This window comes from Chamaea fasciata, unplaced genomic scaffold (genome assembly GCF_029207755.1).
Source record: "Chamaea fasciata isolate MVZ Bird 193981 ecotype frontalis unplaced genomic scaffold, bChaFas1.0.hap1 SCAF_2, whole genome shotgun sequence".
In the NCBI taxonomy this organism is placed as follows: Eukaryota; Metazoa; Chordata; class Aves; order Passeriformes; family Sylviidae; genus Chamaea; species Chamaea fasciata.
This window is the reverse complement of record NW_027094087.1, coordinates 75505637-75520406: the sequence shown is the minus strand read 5'-3', so window position 1 is coordinate 75520406 and position 14770 is coordinate 75505637. Positions and strand designations below refer to the sequence as shown.

The following is a 14770-nucleotide window of genomic DNA, read 5'->3' as shown; positions in this document are numbered from 1 at the left end:
AATACTTTCCTTTGTGTTCTATTCTGTGTCTTCTGTCTGTCATGACTCTTCCAGTTCAGCCAGGCCAGTTTAAGCTATGCTTTCAGTTGTTCACCATATTTGGATGAGGATGCTAGAAATGTCCTGATTTTAGGGACTGATAATTTCAAATCTCACTGGAAGAGAAAGAAGAGGCTATAGCATTCTTTGTGTGTGGATTCATCATCTCAACCCAACATTCAGGAAGTCTCAGGCCAAATATTCTGCATGTCAAAGTTAAGGTTTTGTTTCATTCAGTCCTTAATGCAACAGCGACTGTGATGATGTCTTTTGCATTTTCAGCCATGTTGCAATGGACTGTGTGGCTCTAATTGAAAGTATTTTTTTGGGGGGGAGGGGTGGGGGGGCAATGGCTCCAGAGCTCAAGGGCTCTGGGCATGTCAAAGAACACATGGTTAAATGGTTGGGATTGCTTATCTTGCTAACTGTCCAAAACACAGCACTAAGGTTTCTGGGGCTGTCGCTGTGAAGAGCAGAAGCATTAATTGGAGTCACATTTTGCTCAAAACAATCAGTGCCTTACATTTGTCAGTACGTGTTTGCTGTCTTCTATCAGACTGCTTCTGCATCCTGTCCTGGGTACTATCTAGACAAGCATATAGTTGCCTGTGCTACCCTAGCAAGTGTTGAACTCCACATCTGTGTAAATTTTTTTCCTCTTTTTCTTTTTGCCTGCCCAGCTGTTCTTCCTTGTCTTTCACGCAGCCTTCTTATGAGCATCTCTTATGGCAGAAAATTAATTACCTTTCAGTTCTAAGAGCAGGAGAATCAATTCCTTGTCGCTACTATTCAGTGTTGAAGAGAAACAAAGAACAGAGGCTTATCTTGGATTTACAAGGGCTGAACACTTTAATTCTCTACCCAAGGTCATTAGAGGAGCGCTATGCAGTGTTTTTCATTGCAGCACTTAATATTTTCATGAAGCATGTTCATTGTGATATGAGATTGTCACTATTCAAATCATGGCAGCATTCAGTAACCAACTTGGTTGGTTGAAGTAGAGTGGATAAAGTTAGGAAAAGAGAAGCGCCCTTGGTTGAGATTTTTCACTCTCTCCATGACAGTGGCAGCTCTTGTTTCTCTGGTTATGAGAAGGAAGTTGCACAAGTCACATCTCACACATATGCTTTCGTTGGGGCAAATCTGGATCAGTTCTCCCACTGAGCTCACTCATTCAGGAGTTGTTTCAGACTCCTGGATCTCACCCATTTGGTCTGCCTTGTCCTATTATAGCTTGGGCCAGCTTTCCTGATATTTCTGTGACACACCCAACTACCTGCAGCCAAGTTAATTCTTAAACTGGGCCCCTCCTTTATTTCTGCCTTACAAATGAGGTCCTTGATTGCCTATGTACCAAACTTACATAGGACATCGATGTTAAAACCCTGAGTAACCTCATACAAATTGCTCCTGCTTGAAGGGAAGGTTTGCAGCACGTTACCTCCAAAGGTTACCTGTCCAGTGATTGAAGAGACGAGCTCTTCATGGTTTGCATCATGAAGCCAATTTTATTAAACACGCTGCTGATTAAAATACCTTTCAAGCATAACAACCATTTCTATGTTTCTTAGTAACACTGCTTAACTATGGGCTAGTACAGACTTAAACAGGCTTGTACTGTCTTGCACACAAACATACATACATACATACGTACATACACCTTGAACTCTTCCTTCTTCAGGGTCTTGCCTTGACTTGCCAGGGCTTGTAGCCCTCTAGCGCATCAACTTCTGTAATGAGTTCAGCAGTACTTGGAATCCTTCTTCCTAGCTGTATTCCCACAGTTACCTTTGCAGTGTAAATTATTCTATGGTTCTTTACATTGAAGATGTTCCAAAGATCCACATCACAGAAACTGTGGTGTTCTGCTCGCACCTTTCCGCTATGGTTCTTCAGTGAGTATCTACCACACACCGTTCTGTACTGTGTGTTGAATTAGAGTTTCCTAACATGTCTTGGGGATGCTTGGAGACCGTTTACTGGTCTGTTGACCATCAGTGCAAAGGCAACTTTGAAAAAGTGTGCTCATTGATAATTAGTACTTTGAATGTATTACTCAATCATATCCTCTGTTGCTTCTTGATCTTTCCCAGGTTTTATTCAAAAGGTCTTTTTATTTATCTAAGAAATCATTGCAGCATAACTTTTCTAGTCCTGGTTTTCAATTAGGAGGGTAGGTAGGCAGTCAAAATTTGCAAAATTAGCTAAATTCTCAGAGCCTGATGGTTTCAAAATAGTATAACCCCAGTTAGCTTCCAGGTGTGTTGACAGCTTTCTCAAACTTCAGAGACTCTCCCTCTGCTACTCTGTTACTCATGGATTGCTCTGTGCATCTCTAGTAGATGCAATGTATCATTCTCGTTAAAAGCTTTTACTGATGCACAAAATCTCCAAGTGCTAAGCTTTTCATATCCTTTGTGTTGTGATTTGATAAAATATATTTCAATTATTTATAGTTGATGCTGATTTTTAAGTTTTTTACACTTTAATTTGTGAATTTGTTGTTCTGGGTTTGTTTGTGAGCAATTATTATTTTGTGATGACTTTAACATGGCTTGTGTACTTTTTAGCATATAAACATTTATTAGTTTTTAAATTATGAAGTAGAAAAACTGCCACTGTTTTAATTAATTTTCTGACTTTATAATATCACAATTATTTGTTTTAAAACCAGACCCAGGCCATATCTTTTTAAGGGAGACCATAAATTCCCAACTCTCAAAGGGGATGGCCCAGTAGTTATTCTATATGCAGAAATGGGTACAAAAGACTTTGTCAAATTCCACAAGATTTTATCTGAGAAGGCGCAAAAGGAGGAAATTGTTTATGTTCTCCGGCATTATGTTCAGGTATGCAATTTAAATCAACATTGTTTCAGTAAACTGTTAGTGTTCTGTCTTTGCTTTGCTTGCTTTTTGACAAAACACATTTTCTACATTTAGTTTTGCATTTGGCTGAATTTTATGCAATACATTTTCTAATATTAGAAGTCCCTAAGTAAGTTATACGCCAAATACAAACTGTGAAGCCAGAAAAGCATGGTAATGTTACCAATCCTGCATGCAAGCACTGATTGCATCACTGATCTTGAAATACCTCTTTTTTTGGTTATATGTCTGGGGTTTGTACAGTGTACAAAGATCTCGGGTGAATCTTGGTGCAGCAGACTGAACATATTGGTAATTAGCATTAGAGAAATGGAAAGTAGAATAGAGAATCAAACTGAGAAATTACCAATTATATTTTTACATATTCTCCATGTAATCTCTTGTTCACTGAGATACAGCAGCATGGGCTGTCATGGCCAACATCACTGCCCAGTTTCAAATGTTTGTGTTTCAGTGTCTCTATTTGAAACATAATGTTTCTGAATTCTTTCTTAACTTATTCTTCTCTCGAAAACAAAATAAGAAAAATACCAGTACATGGAACTGTATTGTCCCCAGTTTTGATTATTGGAAAGCTTTTGTGATTTATATTCAAAGTACAACTCTTAAATAGTGTGACTAATCTGAGAATAATCTGATGGAGTGAGAGGTTGCTGTGATTTATGTAGACCAGGCATTTCAGGGAGATGAGAAATGTAGTTTGCAGATGACTTTGAGTTGTTTGCTCACAGTAATGAAATAGAGAAATTGGAGGAAACCGGTCTTGGATTCAAAGTCATATGGGGAATAGTTTTTATTGAACTTCATTCTTTTATGCTTTTATTTCAATAAATGCCTACTTGTAATTAAGTGTCTCATTGCTCTGCCTGTCTTATGCATCATGGTCTCCCCAAATGCATGTTGTCTTCTTGCCTGCGCCTCTTCTCTCCTCAGACCTCTCTTCCCTTTTCTTCCTTCCTCACAACCTCCATTTTTGTTCTTTGGTACACACTGGGTTGGATTCTCCTTCCTTTTTTACATTAAATGCCAGAAGAGGGAGCATTGATAACGGGAGAGGTATGGTCTTTCTGCTGTCTCTTTCTTTTTTTAACTGAGTATCACTGAGACTACTTTGAGAGGACTCTCTGGTCTCTCACCCTTGAGTTTTGTTTAGAAGATGGATGGAGAAGCCTCCCAGCCCTGCTGGGTTTTCCCTTGTAGTCTGAAGGATTCTCAGTACAGAATGGTTCTTGGAAATTGCAAGCTAAAACTCAGAGGCTTTCTAGAAATTGCTGCTGTGCATGTGCAAATTGCATTTTGGAAAGGGGGTTTTCATACATTTGGGGCAAATTAGGACATGTATAATAAGTAAGAGAAATACTGTATGAGTATAATAAGTGTATAAGAAGTAAGTATACTTTGTGTAATTACACTGTTGAATGTCAAACTTCCACTCCAAAGTTAGAAGTAGCTGTTGTTTGTTTTTAATGAGTGGCAACCTGTTTTTAGCAATGATAGTTTAATACATTTTATTATTACTTCTTGCAAAAACTGATTAAATGTTTTATCAAAACTTTTTTGAAGAGTAAGTCTGATGCAAAAATAGAGAATTTCCTCTTAATGTCCTCAAAGTCTGGCAGCATTACAAAGACATGAGTAGCAGTTTAAAATGTGAACTGTGAGGCATTAATAATTGTGTAGGGTGCTATGAGCTCTACCCGTTCTAGTCCCTCTTCTAGTATTGTGTGAAGACTATGATTTTAACCAACCTTTCTGTGATTTGCAGGAAATAAAGGACATGGTCACATTCTTTTACATGCCTTCTCAGTGGACTGTCAATATGCCTTGCACTTTGAATTGAAAGCTGAATTTAAGTAATGACTTCATGACATTTTGAAGTTATAATATTAGATATTGTTAATCTCCATTAAATACATTTTTTAAGTTATGTTTTTTTCTTCTGTTAAAATAATATCGTCAAGCAGAAACCAAATTCCAGGAAAATGTATTTATCTGGATATGGTGTGGAACTTGCAATAAAGAGTACAGAATATAAAGCAGTAGATGACACGCAGGTTAAAGGTATGTGGGGTTTTTAGTTGTTTTGATATCTTGTTAGAAATACTGTTGAAATGCGTTAAAATCTTCAGTTTGTATGATATTCAGTCATTAATGTTTTGAAGGTTATGCTTAATTTCTGTCTAAAGAAGGAGATCTCAGGTATTAGGAACTAAGAAATCAAAATAGATGAGAACATTTGTAAAGATCTGTGCTCTAGGATACAGTCAATTTTCTGTCCTCCAATTGCTGTTTTCTGTGGCTCCTCAAAACACAATCTGGTCTTCTTCCTCTCAGTAATTTTAAGATTGTTTACCTTTGTACTTCAGTTATTTTATGGTTGTTGACATCTCTCATATACTAATGGCTTGAGTATCTACACATTAGTGTTTCAGGGCTGAGGGTTTTTTTTTCTTAAAATCTGTGGAAATACTTTTACAATCTTCTGTAGAAAAGATGTGATGTACTACCGAATTTGGACCGGTGCATTTTACAATGTACTGAAATGAGACATTTACCACAGAAAGTGGTAACTACAGCATGGTGACACAGAGGAATTACTTTGCAGGGACATTCACAAAATAAAAGGCAAGTTAACTCTCAAAGAAAGACTACGGTTTAATGACTTTTGAGTCATGTCAAAAAATGATTTAGTTTTTTTAAAGGGCAAGAAACTGATCTCTGACTTATATCAAATGCCAGCTGGAGATTCAAGTGCTTTAAGGTCATCAGACTTTTCAAGTGTAAGTTTGGTAGTAGTTGACTGATAAGAGTTATACCTTATCCCTTAATCAAACTAAGAAATGGCTGTTTTGGGAAGTGAACTGTTCAACCACACCCATTTCATTTTATATAAAAATTGTTTCCACTGAATGAATTATATTAAAAATTTAATTTTAATATTGCAAAGTTTTGTAGAGTAATTAATTTGGATGCCATAAGTATGAATTTAATTGAAACATCTGGGAATGACAATTTTGTGATTGTTTGTTTCTCTTAACTGTTTTATAATTCATAAAAATATAAAACGACTATAACTTTCTTGGCTTACGGTAAACACATGTGTTATGTGTTCAGGAGCAAATGAGACAAAAGAAGAGGAAGATGAGGAAGAGGAGGAGGAAAGTGATGTCCAAGGATTTCTCTTTGGCAGATTAAAGTGAGTTGATATAAGTTATAATTAAATTTTTATGTTTGCTTCTGGAAGCTCAACCAGTTGGGTTTTTTCATAGAAGAATTGAGATTTTTGTTGGAAATTATTTTATTTGGTGGAAATTTATTTTTTTATGTCTTTTGAATGTAAAGATGAAATGGTTGTTTATTCTGTTAATTTCAATGTATTGCTTTTAGTTTTCTAATTGTCTTAGAATGTATACAGTAAACTTTTTAAATTAAAAATATCTGCCTGGGTAACACTCACAAAAACTTAGAACCTTATGATTTCACATTTGTTAGATAATTAGAATCAAAATGTTGGTTTTCAAAAGTCAAGAGTAGCACAAGAAATCCAAACCCATGTGCTGTATCTCCATAAGATGTTTTTAAGAAGAGTTTCATAGAGTTAAGGAGTGATATTTCTAGGAAGACGGGCTTATTATAGATACCATCTCATTCTAGAGTTTGTGAATTTGTGTTCTCTTCCAGCAGGAACTCTTACCTCCAAGCTGCAATCTGTTAAATGAAATTGAATGTTACCCTACTGAGCACTTCTTCTAGTCCTCAGTTGGTGGATTAATTTTGTGATTTCAGTCATCCAAAGTGCTTCTCTTTTCCTGTAACAAATCCATGTAGTGGATCATATTTTTTTTTTTCTTCAGCAAAAGCCCTCGAGATTGTGGCTCTTCTCTAGATGTCATTCTCTCATTATTTAAAACAAAAAGTAAACTTGTTTGTAGATATTGTCACTAAACTGTAAATCTCAGAGTTCAGAGCTGCTAATTCTGTCTAAATTCTTGAGAGCCCTTCCACTCCCTTCCTGCCTTTTTGTTCTCAAGCACATTGAGGTAGAAGCACACTCAGATCTTGAGGCTTCCCTGTTGTTTCACCTATGTGCTTGAGATTCTGCACAGCAGGTAATACCAAATGCTTATCTCGTATCTTTTTCTGAGCTTTTTTCTTCTTGTATTTTCCTAGGTTTAGCTATACTTAGTCTCTTGATTCTCCACTCTGACTGATTTGTGAAGCTGTCAGATAATTCTGTCTTTTTGTCATTGTTTCTAGATTCATTGGTTTTTCCTCTTCTCCCTTTCATACAGGAGGTGAAATAGATGTTTCAGTAGTCTGTAAATTGTCCCTCTGTTACAGCCGTGTCAAAAGTTTTACTTTTCTCAGCTGTAAAATAGTTATGAATGTAAGCAGCAGACATAAAATGTTTAGAAATTTAATGGAGATTTTTTTTTTCAAGGATATCTTGTAGCAGGCTGAAGTATTTGCCCTCAAAACTTCTTTAACTACCTAGTATGTTTTCAAAACAAATAGCTCAGCTTTTGTGTACCACGTTCTTTGGGTCTGACAGATGATTTGTGTGCTCAGTAGATTGATTTTGTCAGTGCTGTCAATTTATAGAACATGTTCTCAGCATTGTCTTGCCTATACCTCTTGTAGTTACTGCCACAAAGAGTGCATTCAGTTACAGTCAATATATAGCACAGTTGATGGACAGTTAGGTATACATCATCCTATGGTAAGCTAAATGAGCAGTTAGCTGGATGGTGTGTTAATACTGTCCAGTCTTTGACTTCATTTATTCCATCTAAACTTATGTGGCAGGTTTTGAGACAGATCATTGCAAAATAAGTGAACTCCTGGTATTTAGTAAGAATTTCCTTAAGGAGAGAGTTGTCAAGCATAGGGACAGGCTGGCCAGGAAAGTGACTGAGTTGCCAGGCCTGGGTAGATATGGCACTTAGGGACACAGTTTAGTGGTGGACTTGACAGTGCTGGCCTAATGGTTATACTTCAGGATCTTAAAGGTCCTTTCTGACCTAAATGGTTCTCTTTAACTGGGGTTTAGCCCTCAGAAATCACCTTTTCTCACCCCAAATTCATATTTTTGTTTCAAGAATGAGTTAAATTTCATTCTTGGTTGTTATCCTAAGAATACAGTATTAGCTGTGAGCAGTACTGTGGATAAAAGCAGACATTGATGGATGCAATTGATTCTTTTTTGTAATGAAATGTTTTATTGTAGACGAATGCATCCTGATCTGAAAAACAATCTGATAGAGTTTAAAAAACATCTAATTGAAACTACTAACAACATGGAACCACTGAAGGTTTGGGAGATGCAGGGTATGTATTGCATTTTTTTTCAATTAACATGATACTCTATTTAATATTCCTTTGTTATTTTATTGTATTGACATTATGATAAAAGCTTCTTTTAAAAGGAGACATCATTTCATAAAAAGGCCATAAATGCTTCAAGTATTAAAAAGGCATGTGCTGATACCTTGTATTGTATGCTAGAAATTAAAGGAACGCTGAAGTAATTTCATAAGATGGAGAGATATATTGCCTGTTTTTCTGTCTGATGTGTCATCTCAGGTATTAACTTGTTTTAGATTTTTTTTTAGAGGTCAGGAAAAAGATATAATTGTGACATGACTGCTGAGTTGGAATGAAATGCATGTTAGGACAGCTTGTTTCCTTTAGTTTATAAATTGTATCAATGTACTAGAGTTCACATTGTTGTATTTTTTTCATATATTGTCAGATGGAAGAACATGCTTTTAAAAGTTTCCTGTAGAAAAGGAAAACAAATATGTTGATTGCTAAAGCTTGTGTACTGATGACTTGCAGGACATTCTGTAGCTTGAATGAGATTGTAAATTGCTCTAAAATACAAATCTCTCATAGAACGTCACAACATTTAAGTTTACACAAGTACATTTTCCCCCTTACATTCTTCAGCTTTAGAGGACAACCTGATTAAAATGAGTTTGCCTATATGTTAGTGCAGTGAAGGAGACTGAGCAATCATCTGATGCTTCAGTTTCTTTTGGGACCCTGATGTTACAGAGCTTGCTAGCAATGTCCAGTCTGATATTAGCTGTGTGAGATAGTTGTAGTTCACTTGCAGTCTTTTACCAATGAAGTTCTACTGCAGGATTTATCTTTGCCCAAAGTTAAAAACAATTGAAAAATACTGCTTTAAACTTCTCTTGAGAAATCTACTTTGGAAAAAAACATAGAAAACGAAAATAGTGGGTTTGACTATTTTATTTTGTGTGTGATTGAATGCCACTTGGCTGATATAAAAGTTGAAGGAACCATGAAACTTCAATCCCTTTAATGTCTACCTTCAAAAGACAGTACAAGGTCTCTGTTTAGTGGTGGTCTTTTCTATGGTGTTTTGGCTATATATATATAAAAAATGAAACTGGTGCTGCTCCTCAAGAAACCAGTTCTTAGTATTGAAAGTGAGTGTTGGGATGCTGTTAATATATGTCAGGAAGACCTGTAGTGGCTTATGGTTCAGGACCTTCAGTCTCCAGCCCCCACATTTTTTGGTGCAGTTGTTTTGATACCCTTACTGCTGACATGACAGGGTGCTTTCTCTGTTTCATCCTTAATGACTAATTATAGTGGCTGAATTAATGGCTCAGCTTCTCTCTGATTTCCTTTAATTAGCTCCAAAGTAAAAATCTAACTAAATTTAAGCAAAACTACTTCAGCTATAGGGCATACTTCTATTTATAAATGAACCTAAACACCATTCAAGAGTTGTCTTTCAAGAGCTTTTATATTTTAGGTAGGTAATTAGTAAGTACTTTTTCCTCAAGGTGCCTTACACTGCGCTCTCAGCTGTGTTAAGGTGCTGCAAGGGGAGATCTGTGACAGCCCTGACCAGAGATTACCAAGGAGATAAAAAGATATCAGTTGGCCTCAGTGGTATTTGAATATTTGTATCCTAGCTGTTCACCATAAAATGGAAATTATTTACAATTTATGAAGGGTTTTAAGCATATGACCCAAGTTCACAGTTTCCTCACTGTAGTAACAGCAGCAACTGGCTGTTGTTGCTTCAGCTGATCACAACTTATGTGCCTGTTGAAAGGGTTCTGAAACCTTCTTTTAGTAGTAGTTTTTATTTATATTTCTTGTTAAAAGTATTAAGAAATAGAAGTTAACATGTCACCTCTTACGTGTTTTTTTCAGCCAAGAAGTACCTTATCAGGCTAAACTAGGAATGTCTTATTCACTTTGATTCAGCCTCCTTTTTTTAAAATTCCTAATTGCTTCAAGAAGGTGGTGCAATGTTTTACTAGGCAGCATCCTCTATGACTTTTGGCCCAGCATTTTTTATTGTATATGGCATCAGCTTTCTTCAAACTGAGTAACCTGAGGCTGTCAGTTTTTGCTTAAATGTCTCAACTAGAAAATTACGAGGAAAAACCATCACTGCATGATTTAGTTATACAGATGTGTACAAGGTACATGGAAGCATCTAGTATAGTACTGCCTGACCCCGTTTGGTACCAAAACTGGATTTGTCATAGTCTTACATGTAAAAATTCAAGTTAGACTCCAGAGATAGCTAACTGAATTCCATCGTTGTTTTTCCAGTGGATATACAGATTAAACTGTCCCATTATCTGAAAATTGTCTCTGTTCTGAAAATGAGATCCCTTTAAAAATTTGCTAGGTGTTTATGAGAACTGAAATTTTACAGTAGTTTGACTTTACATTCACAAGTTGCCATTTTCCCTGAGAATTTGGTGCTCCTTTTGAAAATTGTACAATTTACATGCTCAATGCAGCTTTCTATATTAAATATATCTGTTATCTGAAAAACTTGTGAAGTCTTGGATCTGGAAAGGTCTTGCTCTTTCCTGCAGTTATGGGTGTCTGTGAACTGGTGTGTATCTAGGTTTGAGTGTGATACTAGTCTTTAGATGATGGAATAATACTTAGTGATGAATGGTCTGGGCTTTTTCAGAGTGTTTCTGTAAATTTAGAAATTACATATACAATGTGTATGTTCAAGAAAGTCAAGCAGAATTCTGTAGAAAAGCCTGAATTTAGTTTAGTATTTCCAACTTTCATGTGACCAGTTTTTCAACCTTAATAATGTAACTTTCATAACTGTTGAATCAATGACTGAAACATAAAATATATAAGTAGTGAGAACGTGTATATGGAACAGTTTTGTGACTGTAGGCAGTAATGATTGAGTGGTGTTCACAGTGATTTTTTTTTTTACTTTTTTTTTTCTCCCCCACCCTAGATCTTAGTTTTCAAGCAGCTTCTCGAATTATGTCTACCCCTGTTTATGATGCCTTAAAGGTAATGAAAGACATTGCTCAGAACTTCCCAATAAGAGCCAGGTATGTTATTTAAGCTTTTTTTTTTGCTTTTTTTTTTTTTCCAAATGCTATTTTTATGTTTGCATTTGACTGTAATAACAGTAATACAGATTTATATCCAAATCCTGCAGTCAGATATTCATGTTTGACAGCTTGCTAGATGGATTCCAGGCAATTTCATAGAGCAGAAGATAACTGCAGGGAGAGCTCATGATCAGTCTCTTAAATGTTTCCTGTCTGATGGAGATATGGCAGAAGATGCCATGAGGACATGCTAATCATTCAGGTACTTAGTCCTCATGGATTTTATTGGACTGATATTTTCCCAGGTGAAAACTTTTGTTGAATTAGGAGCAGAACTAGTCACAGTGGGAAGAGGCAAAATACTATTAATCAATTTCTTGGGCATCCACACCTATTAGTTCTAAGCACAGCACTGCTGTTGAGATTGGGCCCTGGCTATTGTGTGGTAGTGTTCTTATGAGGAAGGTCTGTCTTCCATAACAGATTACTTAATAAAAGATCAAGATAAATATTAAATAAATGGACCTGTCCTGATTTTAGCTGTCCCAATATGAAAAATTGTAAGCCAATAGTATTGTAATTGAGAAATGCTTCTCTTCATACTTAATAAGTTCTTCATGTAATCCTATCAGCAATATTTGCTTGAATTACTGAATTAAATGTGATGCTAAATAGGGTTCTTAACTCAGCATGCTTTCACATTTTGCCACTCTTGTTTAATTATCACAGTATTTCATTGTCACCCGTGATTGTCTGTTAGAGAAAATCTACACCATAATGGGAAAACTACCATTGTAACATCTTGTGTCAAGGAAGCAAAATGCCTTTTAAAATGCCTGAAGCATAATTATTACAAAATAGTATGGTATAAGTTTGCACTCAGATTAGCAATCAGAAAATTCACCTTTCCGGTAGGAGATAGTGGAAGCATACATAATGTCACACTTCAAGTCCAGTTCTGTTCTTTAAAGGACAGGAAAAAGTCATTCTGAAGTGTGCCAGATGACATTTAAATCATTGATTTTACAAGTCATTAAATGGTTGCATTCCACTCCAACTCCCGTCGTGTATTTGTGGCGTTAGAGAGCTCCATTTACCTACTCTTCAAATATTTTCTGGGTAAAAATAAAAGAAGAGTTTGAAATTATTAAAAAGGGAATCACTCTATCTGTCCCGCATGATTTATTCTAATGTGCTACTCTAGCATGTTATTTTTACATGAGAGATTAAAAATATTTAAACAATTTAAATTCAGTAGGTCTACATTGGCAATGTAAATCAAAGGGGCATTGTGTAAAAACAGTGCACAGAATATATTTCATTAATAGTCTAATCATGCTTAACTGGATGAGTCAAAATACTATTTTGGAAAAAAACATCTAGAATAAACAGGCAATGAAGAGATATTGCTTAATCACTTTAGATAAATAACCGATCATTATAATAATACTGTTTTAAAACTGTGTAAGTTTCAGACAGTTTTTATACTAAAACAAGCATTTTTTGTTACACAAAATTTGGGTTTAAAAGGCTGTATACAAATTTTAGAACTGTAGTTATGAAAATAAAGTACTACATGTTCCTTAAAATTGGGGTTCCTTAGACCATAAAAGATCGGTATACCATTCCTCTGAAATTTTCTTTCACTTTCTGATTTACCACCTGTACTTTTGTGTCTCAGTATTTCCAGCTGAAAAGATTAGTCTGAGATAGATTTTACAAAATGTCATCAGATGTAGACAGTGTATCTGACATATGTCATGGCAATATTTTAATAATTCATTTTGTAGGGTATTTTTCATCTTTGATTTCCTGTATACTTGTCCTATTATTGTGTTCTTAAAGAGCTGGTAATTAAGTATGATAGTGCTCTGTTACTTGCAATTTATTAATCATTCACAAATGTTAACATTATGACCCTGTGGAAGGTTTCCTTTTTTCCCCTCAACATTCAGTACTACATTAGCTACATGTTCTTCCAGGTAAGAGTAAAGATGCATTAAATTATAGAGATAATTTCGGCCTTAAGTCCATTTAAGAACATTCCTGCATCATGTAGAATGATGAATAGTATCCATTTACTTTCAGCCAGTGAAGTGTTTCTCTTTAGTGTCTGTAGCACTTGACAATTACAAAAACGTAAGTAAAAATTTCCTGAAGCTCTGAACAAATTGAACAAATGACAAAACTCAAAATGAACAGATGTCTTTCACAGGTATCCTTGTTACCTCAGGTTGGTAGGGTGTCCTTTTCAAGGATCAACCATCACGCTTTCTCCATAAAATTATGCTAGAATCCTGCCTTGTCAGCTGTCATGCAGGAAGTAAGAGCTATTTAATGATTCCTTGAATTGCTTTCCTATTACTAGAACAGCAATCAGTAAAACTTACCTTTTGCTGATGGGTATTTTACTTCCTTGTTCATGTTGGACCAGCTTTGTATTTTCCTTTTTATTATTTTCACATTTATGTTTTGTTTTTCTGCCTAACTACTTACACTAGGAGCCATTTGGAAACATATAGGCTGTCCCTTTTATCTGGGAATTTTTTAATCAACTGAGTGTGCTTCTGAGAGTTACAGGCCCTACTATTTTTGCTGAGTTCAGCATGATAAAATTCAGATTTTTGGAGTATTTTTGGAACTAGTTTTTACTTAAGAACTCTCTAATACCAAGCTTGGAAATCATACAGTTTGCTCCCACAGTATGTCTCTTTGGTTACCTGGAAAGCTTGAATAGTTATTTAAAGTAAACTGATTTTATGTCTTATTTCTGATATATTGTGAGAAATGTGGTGTGTACTAGCAATATCTATTGTAAGTCAGTTTCTTCGAGGGGGAGGTGAGGATTTGTATTATTAAACGTTTTATTATCCACAAGTTTGAAGCTGACTTAGCAGGGTCGTTCTCTGTGTGCTTAGTCAACTTTCATGTTTAAGATGACTCCAGTTTTTCTTGAAGCCCCATACAAAGTCACTAAAATGTGTACAGTCCTGTTTTGAAAAAAATGTTCATACAGGCAACTGGAATATTTATGCTGGCATTTATCAGGACAGTCAGATTTAGGTTAATATGGTTTAAGTTTTTTAAAAACAGGGAGAGATTAATTTGCCTCTGGAAGTATTTTACGATAAGCCTGATAATTATAAACTTCACACACAATACACTGTGGCAGAGGAAGATAAAATAGTCTTCCAGAACATTCATGAAAGGTAAAAAAGACAAATCAATGTGTTACCTTCAAAAGATGGAATGACTAAGGTCACTAAAACTTTGTCTATCTGTGAATGCTTAACATTTTCAACAGTCTCTATCTGCAAATCTCTTTTTTCTAAGTCTCAGCTAATTTTAAAGTGGTCATTCTTTGCATGTTTTCCTTGCCTTTGTCCAGAAAAATCCATGGCTCTCCATGCTGTGAAGTTGAGTACCATGGAGACAGTAATTTAACTTAAAATATGCAAATATGGTATGTATTCA

At 35.5% G+C, this 14770-nt stretch overlaps 1 protein-coding gene across 3 annotated transcripts in view; it reads left to right on the top strand.

Moving 5' to 3' along the window:
• Positions 1-14770, top strand: part of UGGT2 (UDP-glucose glycoprotein glucosyltransferase 2) — an 80200-nt gene that overhangs the window by 13253 nt on the left and 52177 nt on the right. For 2 of the 3 annotated variants that reach the window (XM_066176362.1, XM_066176364.1), the window contains exons 5-9: positions 2714-2888; positions 4892-4988; positions 6042-6123; positions 8155-8255; positions 11194-11293. In XM_066176362.1, the coding sequence (XP_066032459.1) occupies positions 2714-2888; positions 4892-4988; positions 6042-6123; positions 8155-8255; positions 11194-11293 (555 nt within the window). The remainder of the gene's footprint in view (positions 1-2713; positions 2889-4891; positions 4989-6041; positions 6124-8154; positions 8256-11193; positions 11294-14770) is intronic. The other variant, XM_066176363.1, reaches the window with a different exon arrangement.